General features: G+C 38.9%; 1 protein-coding gene across 12 annotated transcripts in view; it reads left to right on the forward strand.

The window, feature by feature from the left end:
• The window catches only part of CACNA1D (calcium voltage-gated channel subunit alpha1 D), a 171,437-nt gene that overhangs the window by 86,079 nt on the left and 64,055 nt on the right, over positions 1 to 21,303 (forward strand). For all 12 annotated transcript variants that reach the window (XM_068201775.1, XM_068201780.1, XM_068201770.1 and 9 more), the window contains 8 exons: positions 6,602 to 6,771; positions 14,776 to 14,863; positions 15,559 to 15,585; positions 17,121 to 17,281; positions 17,861 to 18,086; positions 18,231 to 18,438; positions 20,037 to 20,157; positions 21,169 to 21,283. In XM_068201775.1, the coding sequence (XP_068057876.1) occupies positions 6,602 to 6,771; positions 14,776 to 14,863; positions 15,559 to 15,585; positions 17,121 to 17,281; positions 17,861 to 18,086; positions 18,231 to 18,438; positions 20,037 to 20,157; positions 21,169 to 21,283 (1,116 nt within the window). The remainder of the gene's footprint in view (positions 1 to 6,601; positions 6,772 to 14,775; positions 14,864 to 15,558; positions 15,586 to 17,120; positions 17,282 to 17,860; positions 18,087 to 18,230; positions 18,439 to 20,036; positions 20,158 to 21,168; positions 21,284 to 21,303) is intronic.

The following is a 21,303-nucleotide window of genomic DNA, read 5'->3' on the forward strand; positions in this document are numbered from 1 at the left end:
TCATATTTTTAATATCAGTGGTGTAAATGAATAGAAACAATGTGTGTATGGAATCTGCATGTGGCAAATATTGTAATTTCTGCATGGAAGCTGACTGTGGAGATTTTTTTCCTGAGTAATTCCCTTGAATAACAAGGATGGAGAGAATTCATAGGCTTGAGTTAATTCAGCTTTTTCAAAAAACTCTAAAAAAAAAAAAACTCTAAAAAGATCTTTTTACTCTTACTCATTTTATTCTAGAAGTATTCACATTACTCAGAAAGTGAATTCTCCGAAGGCGTGAAATACTAGGCACAGGAAGTGGGAGGTCAGGACAGGCCTCCTCGAGACATTCCATTGTAAAAGACCAGAGCATATCGTGGCTATTGGTGCAAAAGAGTGAGCTGAAATTGAAAGTTAGAAATTATAAGGTTAAGGTTATTAGACAGTTAACAAATAAAGATCAGGATGGAGATACTCATCCATCCTGAAAGTGTAAAAAGTTAAAAAACCCCCAAAAAACCAGAAGTTAAAATAGGCATGTCAGTAATTCAGCATGTATTAAACTGGTTTTCTATAAACAGAGGAAATAAATTATAAAACTGCAAAACTTATTTACTAAGAGGCATGGCTTTTGATGATGCATGATAATCTGTTCCTGAAGATAGTCCTTATCATTAGGAGATGGATTCTGCTGATGGCATTTTCTGCTCAAGGCATTAATATTTCTTTGGGTTACCACAGAAACAAATAAAATCTTTCTAACACACTTTAATAAATCTATAAGTTGAATTTATTGCCTTGCAAAAGGATACCAAAACATAAGCATTGACATGTCCTTACATCCTTCTACATGTGATCTTGCAGGTTACTAAATGAATGTTAATTTTTAAAATTTCTTTTCCCCAGTAATGTTTGCAATGTATGTACATAGTGATTCTAAAAGCTGTGCACTCATGCACCCCAATCTCCCTGCAGTATCTGTCAATTACCGTCATGTAAAATATGTTGGTGCAGATAAGCTTATACACCTAAGAACTGTTGTCTACAGTATATATGGAAAAAATCATAGAAAAAGACATTTGAATAATGATGCACCAAATAGAAAATGGCAGTAAACTGTCATCCATAGCCTTTCAGCAAAAAAAAAAATGAACTGGTTTTGGCAGGACTCACAGCAGCAGGAAGGCCAAGTGAAAAATATAAAATAAAAATTATTGCTGAAAATTTAACTCCTTCCCATAGGTAAAATGAATATACATTGAAAACAAGGAGGGGGACTTCAGCTGTAGATCTCAAGAAGTCACAAGCTGAAGCAGGCTCATTTAATTTCTGTGTCCTGGTGAAAGTAAAACTTTCCTTTTGAAAGCAAATGTTATATTTGATCAATCAGTTGAATATACTAACAATAATTCATCAGCAAATACTTTCAGCTGTGTACAGCAGTAAATAACTGATTGCTTTAGACAGAAACCACTGAAGTCAGTGTGGACAGTTCTGTACTCTTCAACAAGAGCTTGGAGGCAACTGATTTTATTTCAGTGCTGTCTAACTCACCACACCAAGATTTTTAGGGATTAGTCCTGTGGGTGCTTGCTGGGGAGGCCCTGGCAGGGAACAGCCCACGGCAGTTCAGAAACCCCACGCAGAGGGCATGAACCGATGTCAGGTGATGGTGGTGTTTGGTCCTGTGCTCACACCTGCCCCTTCTTCTTCCAAGACATCCAAGTGTCCTGAGCCAAATGGGGCTTGACCCACAGAGGAGGGGCACATCTTAATATGCAGATCGAATTAACAGTGGTCTGAAACACCAGATCTCAGTTTTGGCGCTCTGTCAAATGGTTCCCTGTCTGTCTGTTCCTACTGGTGATCCCATAGCGTTCATGGACACTCTGGCACAGTAGGGCTGGACAGGCCCTTGCTCCACAGAGCTGCTGCTGGAGCTATTGAATGCACATTTTGGTAATTGCTAACCAACTGCATAGAGATAGCCATGTAATACCAGTTTGCATTTCCCCATCAAGAGCCCAATGCTCCTTGCTCAATGAGAATTCCTGCTAGGACTTTTTGGCTTTTTCCTACAGTAATAATTCTAGTGTTCAGCCTGTGATTTTTTTCCCTCTAAAAGAAGGGGTGACAATGATGCATACAAATCTCCTGTAATTAAAGATGTGATGTTACTTAACCCTTTTTATGTCTGCCCACATCTGTCACACTTTACACGCAGCTGTGAGCTGCTGTCCGTGCTTAGCTGTACACTTGAAGTAGTTTTAGTTCTCTGACTTGATTCTGCTGATTTGTTGGTTGGTATGGTTACCACTGTGTGAAACCTCTCCTGCAAGTCTGGTGGCCAACACTGTACTCGTGTGAGTACATTTTTGTTATTATGTGACTGTTCTCTGTGTATAAATGAGTCTGGGATGTCTGGGTGGCAGGTCTACATATAGAATTAGCTTAACACTTTCCACATACCAGACCCTGTGTGCACTGGGCTCTGTACTGCAGGAGATTCACTCTCCCTCCCACTGCATTTGCAAGGACACAAAAGGGCTGTGGAATACTGCTGGCAAAGGATTTGTGTCCTGGTTTATGCTCTGATATCAAAAGCACCTATTTGTTTCCCATCATCAATGCCTAGAGACACACAGTCTCAGTCTCCCTGATGAAATCTCCCTGGCCTTTAGCTTGGGAAAGCTTTCAGCTGGTAGGAGGCTAGTATAGGTGTCTCTAGTTATTATATCTGTGAGTACACAGAGAGAAGGGAGAGTATACCAAAAGCATTTCAACAAATTGCTGTAGGACTTTTGGTTAATATGACCCCCTGCCTGTAATTTAAGGTGTGAGAACCAGGGAGATGTAATTGAGTCCCAGCAGGCACTCCCTGCTGCCACTTCCACCTTGTTGCATCAAGCCATTCCTGACTGATGCATACCAGCAGGGGTTATTTCACTCTGCTGAAGAAAGAAAAATCTGGCATGATTACCCCAGACTGCTGAAGCATGAATTCAAGCCCTGCATTTTATATGCTTCTGCTTCAACAGCCATTGATGATGATGGTGTTGTGCCTGAACAGAGAAATGAGATCATCTTTCTGCTAGGAGACAAGGAATTTTTGGGCAACAGAAATAAACCCTGAATTTTATATAATAGGTTAGCTATCACTAAAAGTAAATGAGATTATGTAAATTAGTCTCCATAAAATGCTTTATTTTGCAAGTGATGTCTCTATTGTGCTGCAGTTGCAGCACCCCTGCCCAAAATACTTTCAAATATCAGATCCAGGTCATTTTATCAAACCAGAATGAAATACGTGTTTCAAAGTTAGCTCTTACACAGGCATTTGTGGAACCAAATATTTACAGAGCTTACGTCCACTTACTGCAATTAATGTGCAGTTTCTTGAGCCTGTCAGCTCCAGAGGCTGCTGGCCTGAGTGCTGGGCTGATGTCAGGAAGGCCAGTTCAGGCCACCAGACTGACCACGTCAATCGCTGTGTTGCCTACAGAGCCGAGAGCTTCTCTTTTCTGCCCTGAGCCCACCCTTCCCACTCCACAGCCATTAAATGCTGCACAAGCAGCTGTCTTAATCCTCCTTCCAGGAGATCAGCCAATGTCTATGTAGCTTTACCTAAATATTCAAGCACCTTTTTGTCCAGATGTCTTTGTCAAAAACTTAAAAGAGCCAACATCTCTCCCTCTTCTCACCCCATCATCTTTTTCAAATTACTTATTTCTTGGCCAAAAAAAAAGAGGTGCTTTTGTTTTGCCAGTAGGAAATTCATTACTTTCCAATTCTTTTAAATTCTCCTTTCTTATTCATGACATTTCAGTAAAAGAAGTATATACATATGTGTCTGAGAGATCTCCCTTTATTGTGGATGTGATAGAAAAAAAATACCATAGAGCCAGGTTCTTCCCTCCCCTGAATAAAATTGCCTTCTCATGTTTTATTGTTCCTTATAAACAGTCAGGTTTTAAAAATAAAATGGAAATTTTTAAATATCATGGAAATAAGCACCCTTGCACCTCCCCCTACTGATAAATCACAGTAGCCTGTAGCAAGGCAGCGTCTGACTTCTGTGCAGTATTAAAGGGAAAGGTCAGAATCAGCTGTGCATATAAAAACTAGGTTTAATTCTCTGCATGCAGCTGTTTTTATTTGAAGTCAGAGTGGCTCAGCCATGGGTGACGTTCTGTTCAAAGTACCAGCCTTGCCAGCTGATTAATTAAAACATTATTTAATTCACTTCACTCTATATAATAACAGCAACTTTTGTTTTACTTCACCCTCATGCATCACATCTCCTTTGAAATAATGAGAGATACCTGAAGGACTTTAAATGAAAAACACATGAATACTTAGTAAAAGCCAGCAAGGCTTGTTACTTCTCATTTCCTACTCTGCCATGATAGCTCTTTCTCCAGAGATGCGGCCTGTGGGAAGTGAGTCACGAGTGCGTTGCCTCAATCAGGTGTAAAGGACAGTCTCTAATACTTTCTCTGAAAGAAGCTCCAACCCAGCGTTCCTTAACCCAAACAGTTTCTTATTGACTTGTGAAATAACTCTGGTTATTTTTTAGAGTGATTATCTTTCAGAGAGATCTTTAGAGCTCTCTCTTTCACTGACATTTTTGTGAGGAGATGGCCTCTTGCAGGATCTTGTCCTGGATGGGAGGTGAAGGGTAGCAAATGCAAAGCAAGCACTGGCATTTTTCAGCTTCATTACAGTGCCATCAGATGGAACAGGATGATCCCCATGTGCCAAGCTGAAATGCTGTTGAATTAAGTCCTCAGCTGTAAAAGATGTAGTACCTGCCTCTTAGCATTTGCAGCACAAAGCTGTGGAACTTCTGCAACATAACATTTAAAAAACATCCAGCATCACTAAAATTATATGTAAACAGCTTAATGCTTAAATTTACTGATGTCCTCTAAATACTACATTTTTCCTCTGACATGTTTAAAGGCTAAAAAAAGCTAATAAAAATAAATAAGCCCCCTGGAGAGATTATGTCTGCAATTCTAAACAAGTAGTGTATGTCATCAAACTGTGATATTATTTTGAAAAATGGAGACTTTCTGTTATTCTGTTCTGCTTTCTTAGGGCAATATTTTTATTGCTAATTGTTTCACCTTAAAATATTTTTGTCTTATGCTAATTTTATAATATTTTCCACTTGAAAAAGTGTATTATTGAGTGGTTCAATAAATTTCCCCTTAAGAGCGTATTAACTAGGGAATATCTTCAAGTGAAATTTTCCGATAAATAATGGAGTTGCAAATTCATAGTAAATGAAATTGCTCTAGCCTTTTTTTAAAGTTTAACTTAAGCCCTATTGTAAGATTAATGTGAGTAGCAATAGGACAAAGGGTAAACTGCTTATAACTGAGTGAAGGCAGTTTAGATCAATATTAGGAAGAAATTCTTCCCTGTGAGGGTGGTGAGGCCCTGGCACACATTGCCCAGGGAAGCTGTGGCTGCCACATCCCTGGACGTGTCCAAGGCTAGGTTGAACAGGGCTTGGAGCATCCTGGGATAATGGAAGGTGTTCCTGCCCACAGCAGGAACATGGAACTCCATGGGATTTGAGGTCCCTCCCAACCCAAACCCTTCAATGATCAACTTGTTAGTCAGAACAAGCTTAACTTTAAATACTGAATTGTATGTACTTAGAATACAGTCCAAAAGATCCTTGCCTGCCCCTAACACTACATATTGATACTCAGATAAATTGGAATGTGTTGGTCCTTGTCGCAAAGAGGGTTACTCATTTGGAGCTGTGGATCACATCAAAAGTTGTAATAATGTTGGCATGTGACATGGGGGGGAGAATATACTTGTTAATTGTCTTGAGTCATATGTCATTCAGGGAAACTTAGATTTATGGGGTAATTCAGGTTGAAAAAGACCCTAGGAGGCCATTTTATCCAATCTCCTCATCAAACAGCATGATTTCATTATTATTATCATTCCATGATAATTGATTGATCCTAATCATGAAATAAACTGGATAAACAGTCCAATACTTTGTCTTGAGATTGGGGCAGTGAGATAGAGGATTGTTCCTGTTTCTGATCTGTGAGGAGTTCTAGGTTCTGTTGCAGGGAGCAAATTTCCAACATCACGGGCGTCTCTGTGTGATATTGTCAAGGGAGAGCCCAGTAGTGGAGTTCTGTATGTTTGGACATGGCCAATGAACTGTGGCTGCAAGAGGAAGGATTTTAGAACGGGCTACCAGAATTTTCTTTTTACTGAAGCTTAATACTTGCATGTGAAATTGCTTTATTATTGCAAGTTAGTTTCTATTTGTAGGTAAAAGAAATTTTAAGATCTATATTAGAAGAGCAGTAATTAAATGGGGAGAATGGACTCTTCCATTACAGGAAGTGTCAAAAATACTGCTTAATTTTTGATTAAATCACAAAAGCTCTGAAAGTTGAGATGTAACGTGGTAGGGATTTGCCATGACTTCTTTGCACCTCTACCTTGTTTTCAAAGCAGCACTCCAATCTTCGGTGTATTTTCTATGTCACTCTGTTAATCTGCAGTGTGAAGACTTTGATCCAAATGCCACTGAGTTTCTCAATCAGTGTTTTTTTTCTGCTTTATCTGCATTTGATAGAGAGTTTTCCAAAGAAAGAGAAAAAGCCAAGGCCCGAGGAGACTTTCAGAAGCTACGTGAAAAACAGCAGCTTGAAGAAGACCTGAAGGGATATTTAGACTGGATTACCCAGGCAGAAGACATTGACCCCGAGAATGATGAAGAGGCTGATGAAGAAGGCAAGAGGAACAGTACGTATTCCTTCCTCTCTGCTTCTGTGGGGACAGTTTGACTCCTCCTGGGGGTGTTACACTGCAGGGAAGGCAGCCTGGCCAGTGCTTTCCCTTTCCCTCTTTGCACAAGTGTTGGTCAGCAGAGCAGTTGTCTGTTGATATGGAGGTGCTGAGTCATGGAAGGTGATTTGGAATCTTACAACAAAATTCTGCTTGGGGTGTCCATGTATAAATCACTGTCTGCATTCAGTCACTGCTGAGACTTAGAAGCTTTGCTTTATTTGTGTTCTGGAAAGAGTTAGTGCAGAGAAGCCATGTCCCACTAAGTCTCATTGTAAATCCTTAGAATGTGTTTTCCTGTGGGTGCATGCAAGGGAAACAATAATGATATAAAGAGCTTAAAAATAGGGCCAGAGTTACAGTTAAGAAATAACCTTGTGCTAATACTGAGGATTTTTTGTTGTTGTTGTTGAAGTAGGAAAATGGCATTCTGGGCCTTTCTTTTTGATATTCAGGATACAATAGAAAGCATCTTTTATGACTTGTCTTAACTGGGTGTGCAATAAATGAAATCTTGTGGGATTTTCACTTGACACTAAGAAATATAATTTATGATGTATTTATTTAACAGTAGGCTGTAAAAAACAGGTAATTTATCCTGTAGTTTGGTATTGAAGTATCTGGTTTTAAACTTATCTCTGTATTGCAGACCTAGTAGTAGTTTTTCAAAATCTTTGAGTTTCAGAATTTTATTAGCCCTTTAGTTCACAATAAAAGCAAAGTATGGGAGTATGGAACTGTGTTACTGGCTGGAAGAATACTGATTTTATGAGAGGCTGCAAGGGAAACTGTGGGTTGGTGTTGATTCCAGCACCACTGGAAAGGAATAATTTATGTCTATTGGAAAATGTGTCGCATAAATAGAATTTTTATCTAGAACAGAGTAAAAAAGCCAGAGCACACTATACTTAGTTATTGCTACTAATGTGTGGAAGGAGTGCATAAACTGTGGGTTTGAGTACCAGTATAAAATCCTAAGCCTGGGATGTAAAAGATGGCACATTTTGTGGAGTCAATACACTTTGTACAAGGCTGCTGTGTAGAATTGTAGGTGATGCTGAGTTTGCATAGAGTGTTGGATGACTGGGCTGTCAGCTGTGGTGCCAGTGGACTGGGTTTACAGGTGAAATCCAGGGAACATTTTTTTGTCCTGTTCAGATTGGATGTTTGTTAATAGGCTGCAAAAAACTCCATTTGCTCTGGCATTCCTTAAACAGCGTTGAGGTCATACAGATAAAAAAAAATAGTTTGCACATCTACTGAGTTTGAAAGAACTTTCAAGTCTAAACTGTTAACTTAGGCATAATTTTAGGCTAAGTTAAAGGTTGTAGAAGACTTGCAGAGTGAAAAATAGAAGGAAAGTAATTAAAAGAGCTTTAAGAGAAATGCCAAAAATTTAATTTCAGGCAGACATATATCCTTTTGTGTGGAAATTTCCAGTGAATAGGCAATCTCCTAGCACTCCTGGATTTATGCACATGTCCTTAAATATGTGGCTTGGTATTTCAATGTTATTATCAACTGCAATGGCCTGTAAAGGAGGAAGGGTTACTGAGTTGCTCCACCTCCTTACATTTCAGATATTTTTAGGAAATAAATTCAACTGAAATATGTTGGTGATGTTTTTTTCTTGAGCTATCTTGGAAGCATGAAGTAGAGATGGGTCCCAAGATTGAATAATAACTTTCAGGCTTCTAGGCAACTCTGTCCCTGCTTTGAATATCTAAACCTCTGGGTAATCCAGATTACTGCTGGTTTATGGAGATGGATGATCACCATGGTGCTTCTCAATGATGTAGAAGAGCTCTGGGTTTAGGATGCAGAAGATTTCTGTGGCAGGCAAAGGTAGAGATTTCAAAGATGGTTAAGTCAGTGATTAATAGATTGTCATGTACTCGTTTAAAATTGTAGTTGAGGTTCCTGCAATGCCCCCCCACCCACCATTGGAAAATTTCTAATCAAAGAAGTCATTTATTTATAAATCCTATGCATTTGTACATCTGTATTGTTGATAATGGGCAGGTATTCAATGCTGTTGAAGAACAGACTACCTTTTAATTACTAGAATTGTAAACATGCCTTTAGTGAAAGTTGGAAATCTTTATTATGAACCAATAGCTGATTATCCCGAAGCCAATGAAAAGACTTCCATTGCCTTCAAAGCACTGCGAATTTAGCTCAAAATGTGAGGATCCACGAGAGGTGAGGGGCTTAGCTGTGATCAGTTGTGCTGCCGGTGATGTCAGTCTGTTTTGCCTAACCTTGCCTGTGTTGTGTATACGGACACGTTTTTGTTTTTTGCGTTGCGACTGCTGCCACCTCCCGCGTCACTGCTGGGATTACATGTGCTTCCCCAGGGCTTACACTGGCTGATTTAATGGAAGACAAGAAGAAAAGCAGATTTAGCTGCTTTGGCCGTTCTTCCAATAAACATGGTAAAACGTGTTCGGATTTGCAGTTGAACTTTTCTTTTGTGCCCATACTGCATTGGATGTGGTAGCTTTCGGGAGCACAGATTGTTTGCATTTCTTTAACCGAGGCACACCCCTCTGTAGCATGGAACCCCTCGTGCATGCAGACCTTCCTCCTGGTTGAAGTGCATGTTTGAAATAGAGGTGCTGCTCTTCCTCCCTAAAGCAGAGTCTTTAATCCATTCAGATTTCCACTGGAGTGTCTTTGTCTGTGGCTGTTTTGAAGCATAGGTTTTCTTTTTCAGAAGTCAGGTAACCCAGATCAAAAATGTACTTTAAATTTAGGCATGAAGAAAGTAATAAAAGTATTTTACAGGTTTTATAATGCATCATAGTGTAAGCTTCGAACAGCATGATGATAATACTATTTACTTGGATACTTATGATGTAGAGTCTAACAAAACACAACAAGATTTACTGTTTCTCCTTTTGTTATTGATGGTTTGGTTCTGTAATTTGTTTTATTCACTTTTCCCCACCCACACTGGAGATGGACAGGAGGTTTAGAGTATGGTAATTATTTTCAAATCTGCCTGTTTTAATGCTAGCAAATGTCCTGTTTTGACATGAGCACAGTTGCAGTAGTTAGGACATTTAGTTTTAGTCCTATCTGCAGCTAAGTTATTTGACCAACTGTCTTTCTTGCTGTCCTAACAATTCCTATTGTGGCCCAGACTCAGGCTGAAACTTTCATCCAGTTCCTTTAGAGAACGCAGAATTCCAAGTCAGAAATTGCTGAGACCTGATAGACTCATTTTGTACAAACACTGAGTCTGCTTGAAATTGCTTGGGCAACTGTTACATATAGATATTTACATATCACTGTCTGATAGCTCACTCAGCTCTGCATGCTGACACATTTTTCTATAAGAATTGTGAGAAGACACTTGCAATTTTACTTTGAACTATGTATTTCAACATAGCCCTTAAACGAGCAGGGTCAGGTTCTAATGTCTGTCAAGACCAGCCTGGCACTGCCTGGCACCTGCTGTCACCTGCTGGCAGTGGCTGCTGTGCCACGGCTGGTGCCTGACCTTGCAAGTCAAAGGCATCCCAAACTCATGGGCACTGACTTGGATTCTTCTGCCTTGTAGGGCAGGTGCATCTTTTATGAGTAGGGTTTTTCCAAAGTACAAATTAATGGCCTAAGTTTATTTCTTCCTGAGATGATTATGCTGATCTGAGGAGTTGAAGCTTAGACTGTCTCTGGATTAGAAACACCACACGAAATATTTATCCTTGTATTCCCTCTACCTGTATGTCCATTAAGAGCAACATGTGTGTAGAATATGCAACATTCCCAAGGTTCTCAGTGTCATCCTTCAGGCTACAAGTGGTTGGTTCAGTGATGCTACTATAACAAAACCCAAGTTGTTTGCTCTCCTTCCACTGCTATGCAGCTAGCCTTGTATTGCTTTCCCATGGGCTGCCTATAAAAAGAGAGAGCCCATAAGAATGATCTACAACAACATTAAATCTGCACTATGAGAAAGATACCTTGCTACACTGTCATGGACAACATCTTCCAAGCAGACTCTCCTTAAACTGAATTTACCCCGAGAAGCTTCACAGTCAGAAGAGATAGTGCCACTTCTTTCTGAAGTGTTTTCTGGGCATACAGCGGACTTAGGAAAATTTGAGATGAATTTGCAATGATAATGTTGCCACTTTTTTCCACTCTGTTTTCCTGTTTGACTACCTCAAAGATTTGGTAAAAAGGATTCAGAAAAATCATGTACTAATTTGAGAAAAAATTAGGAAAATTTTGGAACCAACAATTCAAGGAATTGGTTGGCTGTTACTAGCAAACAGAACATGAAATTTTTTGTAAGAGTGATCTAAAATTCTGCCAGTTTAATATAAGGTCAAGATTCTCTGCAGTAGCCAATCCTGATGAGCTGTGCAGATCTCTCTACTTCTGCAGCACTTTTCCTTCAGCACGTGTAACCACGAGGCTGCCCAACATCCACCAGTGTGAAAATGACATCAGCCTATAGATTGAAAATGCACATTTGAAGTTGAAACAGGTTAAAATTTCAATCATTTACAATAGAGAGGAAAACATTTCCAACAATAATACTTGAAACCACAATTCAGTAATTCAGGTTGCAATTTAGTCTGCTTCTGGATCCTACAGTGATACTGAATTGTTGTATTTCAGGATTATGGAATTTATTTCTTCTAACTCTACCTGTCGAGGGCACACCATTGCTGATAGACAGTGGCTTGCTCTTCACTGAGCATTAGTTATGTTTCATCCTGGAGTGGAGTTGGAAATCCCGGCTCCAAAGTCTGAAAGCTCCACAGAGTACCTCGTGAATACAATGGATTGTTTTTCTCATGTTATATTCTTATCCACAGAAGCAAAATGTAGTAGTTGATGTATTTGACCTGTTTTCTATCCACTCAGGAAAGTATTGAGCTGCATGCTGTATGGGTTGCTTATATTGTCTAATGCAAGCATTCTTTTGTTTGAAACTAGTTAGCTTAATTGAAGAGATTATTAGATCTAGAAATCTAGATAATCTTTCCAGAAGAATGCCAGTAAAATAAGGGCAAAAGGTGAATAAAGGAAAGACAAAATTTGGCATCTTCCTTTCAGTACCGGGGTGCCAGTTTACAGATCTCAGAGCTGATCCTGTTGAGATCAGTCTCTCAAAAGTCTCTCAAAATTGTGTGCTGTGTTTGCCTCATGGACACCACCTGCCCTTATGGAGCTGTGGCCATGGAACTGAGTTGTTTTGAGACCTGGCAGGTTGCTTGCATTAGCAGAGTGGGTGTGGACATGCAGTGCTGCTCTTTTCTTCTGGCTAAAGACCTGATGACTTGCTGGCATTGCTGGAGCTGGACTTCCACACGGTGCCTTTCTCAGTACTGCTGTCAAGTTTCAATTTTGACATATAAATTACAGTATAATGACAGCTGAGTTTCTAATGTGAATTGGTTCTTTTTTTTTTCCACTTCTATTTGTAATACAGCACCTGCAAGTCACTGTTAGAGGTGCAGCAAGAGCACTGCAGTGTCTGAAACAGCAACATTCTGATATGTTTAATATTTAGCAGAATTTGCATTCACTTCAGAAGGGACAAAGATATTTTTACTATGTTTTTCTTCACATAATTGTGTTCAAAAGGGGCTGGTATTTCTTATTGGGGGCTAACACATAAAGTCAGGGTAGACTTGAGTTAAAATTACAGTACTTCACTTTTTCATGCACTTGCATTACTTACATTAAATGCAGTTTTTTGTCACTCGGTGAAGTGACAGTTTATGAAGAACTGGATTCTAGGTAACTTTTTTTTTCCAGAAGAGTTGATAAATTTGAAATACAAGTGTGGGACACATTGCACTTATGCAATAATTGTGGAAGTAGGCCTAGCTGTGTTTTCCAAGCAGCTCTTAATAAGCGTGTGAAACAAGACTTCAGCACTCTTAGTTTGCAGTTGCTCATCACAAGTGCTGAAATGTTCATCATTAGCTGACTATAATGCTGTGTTTTCTAACAGCAGTCATGTCACCTGGCACAAGGCAACCAGTCCAGTTCTTTACCAGACAGAGTATACTTACATGTACTTGCAGTTATTTCAAAAGAAACTGACATTTTACAATAAAATTTCTTAGTTCTGAAGTCCTGATACTATGTTTAAAACAATTTTATCATTTTTTAAATTTAACCCTTTGAAATTTTAATAGTTGAATTTGAACATCAAAGGTTTTTTTCTTTACTTTTGAGTGAAATTCCTTTTGAAGTCTGATTGTAAGCTGTAAAGTTCTTACAGGACTAGAAAAATTAATCATTTTAAAACTGATTTATAAAGGGAAGCATGATATTAGAATTGAGACACTTGCAGGTGCTAACCAGAGACTTTTAACATATAAAGTCATTACAGTAATATTTTAAAAGAATCATCAGAACAGAAGAACCTTGTGAAAGAAGGTTTTGCTGTGCTTACTGCCTGAAGTGCTTTGTTGATTCAAACACCTGCATGGACATTTTGGATCTTTCTTCGTTTTGCCACTCTGTTTAGCATTCCATATAACAGTGATTTGCTTATGGGGACAGATTCTCAGCTGTTGTAAACAGTAGCTGAGTACCTGGCCTGCACCGACCTGTCAGTCTCCAGCTTGGATGGGACTGATGGGCAGAGAAACCAAACCAGCACTTCCCCCTCCCCTCTGTCTTCATGTCGGTGTTGAGGCAATATAGAGGCTGTGCAGAGAGACTGTTTCTAACACTTATCACTTTGTGCCTCATTTGTACACAAATCAAAAAATTCAGGGTCTGATTGTTAAATTTCATATCATCCTTTAGGCTACCAAAATAGTAAGATTTCCTTATCAGACCTTTGCAGTGTATTGCCCTGAGTACTCTCAGTTCACAGACATTGGCTTAAACCCTTCCCAACAAACCAAACCAAACAAAATAAACCAAACAAGCAAACCATCAGAACAGTGGAAGGTACACACCAGAATACCTTTAGAATGCTCTGTTTTTCTTTTGTTCTTGCTGTTTTACAGTATTTTCAGTGCATCTTGCACCTCTTTTATGTTTCCTACTTTAAATGGTATTCTGCTCTATAGACCAGCTACATAAATTTACCTTTTTCTTGTTTCTGAGGTTTTCCTTTCATGCTTGCTTTGCAGACATGGAAGCAATGCTCTCCCCTAGGAAGTACTGAGAACTTTGGCTGTTCATCATTTCCTAACATTTTTTGACATAAGTTGTCCTCCCTCTATATTTCAGCTGATTTGAAGACAAATGGTGATGACCCAGCTGAAAATGAGTTTTGTCTAAAAAACCATCAGCTACAATTGCTAACCTCTCAGTAATGATCCACTCTATGTGTAGTAATTCACTCTGTGGCAAATGTACTTGTCTCCTTTTTATTAGTGGCAATTCTCATCATGCTTTGAAGGACCATCCTCCCATTCCCCTGCTCCTGCATGCTGCTCACACAGAATTTGCAGCACATTTACCTTCTGGCATCTTGCCTTGATAATTCATAATGTCAGTAAAAGCAAAGAGTGGTCAGTGTGACTATGGTGTGATTGTTCCTACTTTCAGAAGTTTGATGATGTTCCTTGGAATCAGCGAGCTTGTTAATAGCACTTCAATTGAAAAGCACCTCCAAAATGTTAACAGAACACCTCTCAAAGTGAAAAGTTTCAGAATTTAGCTCAGGTTAATTTCTTTGCTGGGGTAGCATACTCTTTGAACAAACTTCCTCTACTTTATACTCTGCAGTGTAAGCAATTTCCTTGAATCACTAAAAAGACACACACACACAAAAAAGCCACCATTCTCTCTGGAATTCTGTGTGCTTCCTTTCGGTGAGAGAGGACGACTGATGAAGTGTCTGACTTCATCTACGACTCCTCAGATCTTCCAAGCTCTCAGCAGAGCCGGAGGCACCATTGCCACGGGCCAGGAGGTGCCAGCTGTGCCATGCCTTGCGTGGTGCTGGCTCTGAGCAGTTTTGTGTCCCCACAGCGAGCATGCCCACCAGCGAGACTGAGTCGGTGAACACGGAGAACGTCAGCGGGGAAGGGGAGAGCCCGGCGTGCTGCGGGAGCTTGTGGTGAGTGCACGGATGGGTGCTGAGTCCCCACCTCATCAGCTCAGCGTTTCAAAGGATCCTTCTTTCCCCACTGTTTATTTAGCCAAAAGTGCCTTGACATAGCCAGGCTTTGTATGGCACTTGCAGGAGTTTGATATTAGACCAATTATAAAAGTATTAAAGAGCTCCTAAAATTCTCAGGTTAAGATGATATAAAACAATTCAACTCAGCTTGGATTGGAATTGTGATTTCCTGAAAGCTTTTATAAAATATGATTTTTGTCCAAAATTATAAGAAAATAATGGAAGTTTCTAATGTAATGTAAAAACAAATATTTTCTGTTAAATTGTGCATAACCTGGAGAATATGTATTTTTTAGACAACAACTGAATGTGTGGGAGTATTTCTATAACCCATGATGTTCAATATGTATTTGCTCAGATTTTCATGACTTCCAGGCAGCTTCTACATGTTTATTCAGGGTTTATTTACTGAATTTTAAAGGAGATTTCCTTTCACTAATAAAATTTGTAAGGCTTTAGAAATGGTATTTCAGAAAATAAATAACAGAAAAAAGAATTTCAGCATTCATGATGCATTTTGTTAAAAGCTTGTTTTATATATGTGTAATGCCTATGCAAAATTCTAAAAAAAAAAAAGAATTTGTTAATTACTTTTCCTCCATTCTTAAAAATGTGTTTTCCTTTTCTTCTAGTCAAACCATCTCAAAATCCAAGTTCAGGTCAGTATTTTCCTCTTATAATCACATTCTCAGGTAAATAGAAAATCTTGGTCCAATTCTCACTCTTCTGGGCTGACCCTCACTCCAGCTTCTGGAGTGTTACTCTGCAATGTCAGTACACTGAGTTTCAGCACAAAGTAAGTCAGGCCATAACTTATCAAGGATATTGTTTTGAAAGTAATGTCAAAATGCCTTTGGATCAAAATAGAAAATGCTTTTCATTGCAAGCTCGCACCTGCTGTACTACAAGTCAAAATAGAAGTTAATCTTTGGGAGCATGCCTTTACTTGTATCAATCTAATGGAGAAATTTACTGCTATTCTCCTTTTTGAATTTTTGTTTTACTTCTGTAGTCTGCTTATGTATGCCTATGTTATTCATACACATTCGTATATGTACCAGTTAGCTATACTTTACTGTCACTGGTTCCACACATCTTTTTGGGGAAAACAAAAAATAGCCCCACTGGCTTCAGAAAGCTTGGAGTTATGCAGTTTGAACCTGCTTGTGAGTCTCATAAGTGAGATATGCCACCATTATTATTCTTGTCTCATGGACTGCAATGATAGAGTGTTCTGTAAGTGTAAAAACAGTTTAAGCTACCCAGGGAGTGAGGCATCCTCCTGATGGCCATGGGCACAGCCCTTAGAGCAGGGGATTGGCAAGATAAGAATGTTCTTGAATTCCATGTTGATTTAGGTCAGGACAGGATATTTTTCCTTTATATGGTTAGAATACCACAAAGGCTTGAAACGTCTGTACTGGTATCTAAAACCAGTATTAGTTTCCATTACTACAAGTAGAAATGTAAGGTGCACAAAGAAAACTTAGTTAATGCTTGAACAGAGTTCCCAGAAGTGAAGCAGAGAAATCTAGTTTTATGAGTCCAAGGATATATAATCACTTGTGAATCCAGCTCATATCTAGGTACAGCCTCAGCTTGTCACTCTTATTTATTTCACTGACATTTGCCCACTGACACAATTTCAGTGCACATCACTAGAAATCTCTAGGAACTACTGAAGAAGATTTCTGATGTTATAGGGTACATTTCTAAAAGGTGACCTCAGCATTCCTATTCTGTTTAATCCTGCCAGAATTCTCTTTGTGGTTTAACTCAAAGCCTACATTTTTAGACTTAATTTAATTTGAATTCTGAGTGAATTCATTGACTTCTTTTTATTGCTATTAAGTGTATGGGGCCTTGGAAAGATAGATATACTTTGTTACCCAATGAAATGTTAAATGCAGCTTAATCTAATTACGTCACAGGCAATTGGAGTCTCCAAATGTTGTGGTTTACATTTAAAAATCTATAAGGAAATGTAAAAAAAGGAATTACAAGTTAGCAGTCCCTAATCTGCCACTGTAATGATTTACACAGCTATTGAAGTATTATACACGTATTTATGAAAATACACCTGCTCACACATTAGCAATTGAAGCTGTTTTCTACACAGAAAAAAACTACACTCTCCTTAAGTTCATATATGTTTTCCATATACTAATAAATTTATTTTTATTTGAACTTTCAGTCGACGCTGGCGTCGCTGGAACCGCTTTAACAGAAGAAAATGTAGGGCTGCAGTAAAATCTGTCACATTTTATTGGCTTGTTATTGTCTTGGTCTTTTTGAACACGTTAACTATCTCATCAGAGCATTACAATCAACCTGACTGGCTGACCCAGATCCAAGGTACAGTCAAAAATTATTTGTCCTGGTCTTGACTATGGGTAGTTGCGTTCTATCAGTGGCTACTTTTGTACTTTGCCATTTTGTTGTTTGCTGTCTGAAGGATATTCAGCCCAGCCAGAGGGAGATAAAAGAAATGACTGAATGTGGTCTTTGATTTCCACAGCTGTAACACAGTTGAGTAATGCAGCAGCACAGACCAGACAATGCTAAGTTGTAAATAACTGTACTTTTATCATGAAACTGTGCTTGAAAGATGAGGAGGAAGTGGGAACTGGCACAGCAGGACTTGCTGTGGGCTGGTTGCTTAAGTTACAGTGTGGACTCAAGCTGTGAGCTGAGGAACCATGAACTGCACAACAGATTGGAAAGATGAATAGTTTATAGCTGGCAGGAAGCTTTACATCCTTGTGTAACTTTTGCCACTTAAGCATAAACTACAGTCCAGCATAAAAAAGCAGTACTTCCTTTTTAAGCAAAAAGCTACAAACTCATATAGAAAGTATAGTACTAATATGTTAAAATAAAAATTGAATCTATGAGGCAATTCAGCATATTTTTTTCTTTAATATTTTGTTCCAGATATCGCAAATAAAGTTCTTCTGGCTTTATTCACCTGTGAAATGTTAGTAAAGATGTACAGCTTGGGCCTACAGGCCTATTTTGTTTCTCTCTTTAACCGCTTTGATTGCTTCGTTGTTTGTGGTGGCATTGTTGAAACCATTTTGGTGGAGTTGGAAATTATGTCACCCCTTGGAATTTCAGTGTTTCGCTGTGTTCGTCTCCTGCGTATTTTTAAAGTAACAAGGTAAGATTATCCAATACTGCTAATTCTAAGGATAGCTGAAGAGTGATCAGCAATTGTTTTGTAATACTTCATCATGCACTGCTCTTTTACTGTTTTGTTTGGGGTTTTTTTGGTGTGTGTTAACACACGCATTTTAATTTATAGGCACTGGGCATCCCTGAGCAACTTGGTAGCATCCTTGTTAAACTCAATGAAGTCCATTGCTTCACTGTTGCTTCTGCTTTTCCTCTTCATCATAATCTTCTCGTTGCTTGGAATGCAGCTGTTTGGAGGCAAATTTAATTTTGATGAAACTCAAACAAAACGGAGCACCTTCGATAATTTTCCACAAGCCCTTTTAACTGTATTCCAGGTAACTTTCTTTCATCCCGTATGAGACATTTTACCTTTGATCAACAAAACTGTTTAAGTGATCATGTTGCCTGAAAATAAAATCATGAATACTATTTATTCAGTTTACTTTAAGTAGCATTCTGCTCATTGAATTCAGTACTCTGGTAACTTTGCACCATTTGTACCATTTGTTTCATATCTTCTTTGATCAACCTATGCAACATAGATGTCGTGTTACTTCACAGAATTAAATCTCCTTTGTCTTTCAAACACATGACTAGAAGAAGAGGTGGAGTGTTGTATTTATTTTGATCAAATTATTTTCTTTAACTTCATTAGCTGTGTAACATTTCAGCTGTTCTCAAGCAAGAAAAAATAATAAGCCTTTAAAGAGTGGATATTTACATTGGGGTCATTTCACTATGACATAAAAATAAGCATTAATTTCTTTAGAGACCAGGTTTTATTAAAATCTTAAGGCAAACTTGTCTACTACTAGTGAAATGGTAGGGATGTACTTTGAGTTTACTTTTCACTTTTTTGTGATGCTCTTTCAAAACTTATTTTTCCCAATTTGGATACTGGAATTAGTCTGTTTGGTTTTATCTTGCTCACCATTTTCACTCTTGGCTGTGTACATTACCACAATATTTGGTTTCAGCCATTGTAGGTGAGAGTTAAAAGCTGATCCTGCAGGGTTCACCTTGGTGTTGGCTTCCTGTCACTTTGGTGGAAGTCCCATCTGGTGGCTGCCCAGAGCAGGCAGAAAATCTTTCCATTTAATTTCAAGATAAAGAAATATCAATGAGAAATTTCCATATGGGGAAAAGTGTTCACGTTTGACTTGACATTGCCCCTACAAAAACTTAAGGCTTTACTTTCCAACTGAGCTGAGTTACATTGTATTCAGATTTTAGGCTGTCTCATTTTCAAAGGAATGGAGATTCCTTCAGTTTTAGAAGATACTCAGGAGCAAGCAGCCTGTTGGGCGCTCACCAGCAATGAAAATTAGTTGGATAAGTTTAGTTCTACAAAAATGAATTTTAGAAAATGGCATGCATTTAATTTTCTTAAACAACCATTTAATTGCTTGGAAGGAGAGTGATTATTACATGTTTTCTCAGGATGGAAGTGATAATTTTTAAGAAGTTACTTAGAAATATATGAAATGCCCCTAAAGCCTGCATTGTAATACACAGAATTTTTAACGTAGAACAGATTTTTGTCCAGTTTTTAAAAATGAAGAAAAAAGGAACCTTAAAGTATATACTAACTTGATTTTTCAGTGATGGACATTTGTTGGCATTGCTACATAAGTGACATTGCTGAAAACCAGGGTTGTTACTTTGGAATGCCAAGATCAATAAAATTTTGTTTTTATTATTTTTGCCTTTGAAGTTCAGTCATATAAATGCATAGCACAAAATAAAAGCTGTTAGACTGAAACTCAAGCTTTCAGGAGATGTGTTTAAATGGGAATTTTAAAACAATGCATGAAAAGAACATGGTCTTGCTTTATGCATACAAAAGTTTAGTTGTGCTGTGTGGTCAGAGGAAATGTGTTTCTCTACTCACTTTTGATGCTGAGTTACTACTAATCTAATATCTGCTCCTTAGATCCTAACAGGGGAAGACTGGAATGCTGTCATGTATGATGGCATAATGGCATACGGTGGTCCCTCATCCTCAGGCATGATCGTCTGCATATATTTCATTATCCTCTTCATCTGTGGTAACTGTATCCTTTACACTGCTGGGAAGGTCTCTGAGTGGGGCTGTGTGCCAGGGACATCAAACAAATCCCTCTGGGAGGGGGTAAATGGCCACGGGCGAGTGCTCTCTGCACCTGCCAAGTCCTTTAACTAGACCTTTCCTTGTTCCCTGAGGATCCAGAGGCAGTGATCTCCAGGCCATCTCTGGCCACCACCATGGCAGAAAGCAGAGAATGTTTTCCTTCTTCCTTCCTTGGGAGCACAGCCTTGCCCTGTGCTGCTTGTGGTCGCTGGCAGAGCAGGGCTGGAGCCCAGCCCGTGGGGCAGCGATGGTGCCCCGTCCATCCCCAGCGCTCGGTGCACCCCTGAGCTCTGGCGCGGGCTGAGGGTGGCCAGGGACCCTCTGCAGGGCAGGGACCAGGGCACACACCCTGGGACAGTTGGGACAAATTCTGCTGGAGCATTCCCCTTCCCTGCCTTTAGTGATCTGGAAATACTTCCTTGGCCCCATGTAGAAACAAACTACTGCTACTCTCAGAAGTTCTTAAAATTCAGGAGGTGATGAAAGGGCAAAAAACATTGTATTTTCTGCACTATATGGTATTTGTATCAGTATTTGTGGTTAACTGATATAGACTGAATAACTGAATTTGACATAGATGGTTGTAGACGTGAAAGACAGTGCATTATAAAAATGAATTTTTCAAAATGCCTGAACAGTCTTCACATATAATAGACAATTTCATATTTGGACTTGCTCTGGCTAGCATGAAGTTGAATCTCATTTATTTAAAAAAATACCTCAAGCATTCTGCTATTTTAAAACCCATGACCCTAATGGATCTCTGCTCACTTTACAGCCAGTATCAGTCTGGTCCATTAAATGGGTGATATTTGCACTACACTCCAGCATCACAAACCTCCACGCTGTAGGTTGGGAACATGTGTTTTATATCTCTCACATTGTCAGTGTTTATGCTGATAATAAACCACACAAGTGTGGTAAGGCATAATGTCCTTAAAATGATTTGAAATAGATATCTTGCTAAATGTCTTCTTGGCCATTGCTGTGGATAACTTGGCAGATGCTGAAAGTCTAAATACAGCTCAGAAAGAAGAAGCTGAAGAAAAGGAAAGGAAAAAGAATGCGAGGTAAAATAGATGGGCATGTT

The sequence above is a fragment of the Anomalospiza imberbis genome, chromosome 11, assembly GCF_031753505.1.
Source record: "Anomalospiza imberbis isolate Cuckoo-Finch-1a 21T00152 chromosome 11, ASM3175350v1, whole genome shotgun sequence".
Classification (NCBI taxonomy): domain Eukaryota; kingdom Metazoa; phylum Chordata; class Aves; order Passeriformes; family Viduidae; genus Anomalospiza; species Anomalospiza imberbis.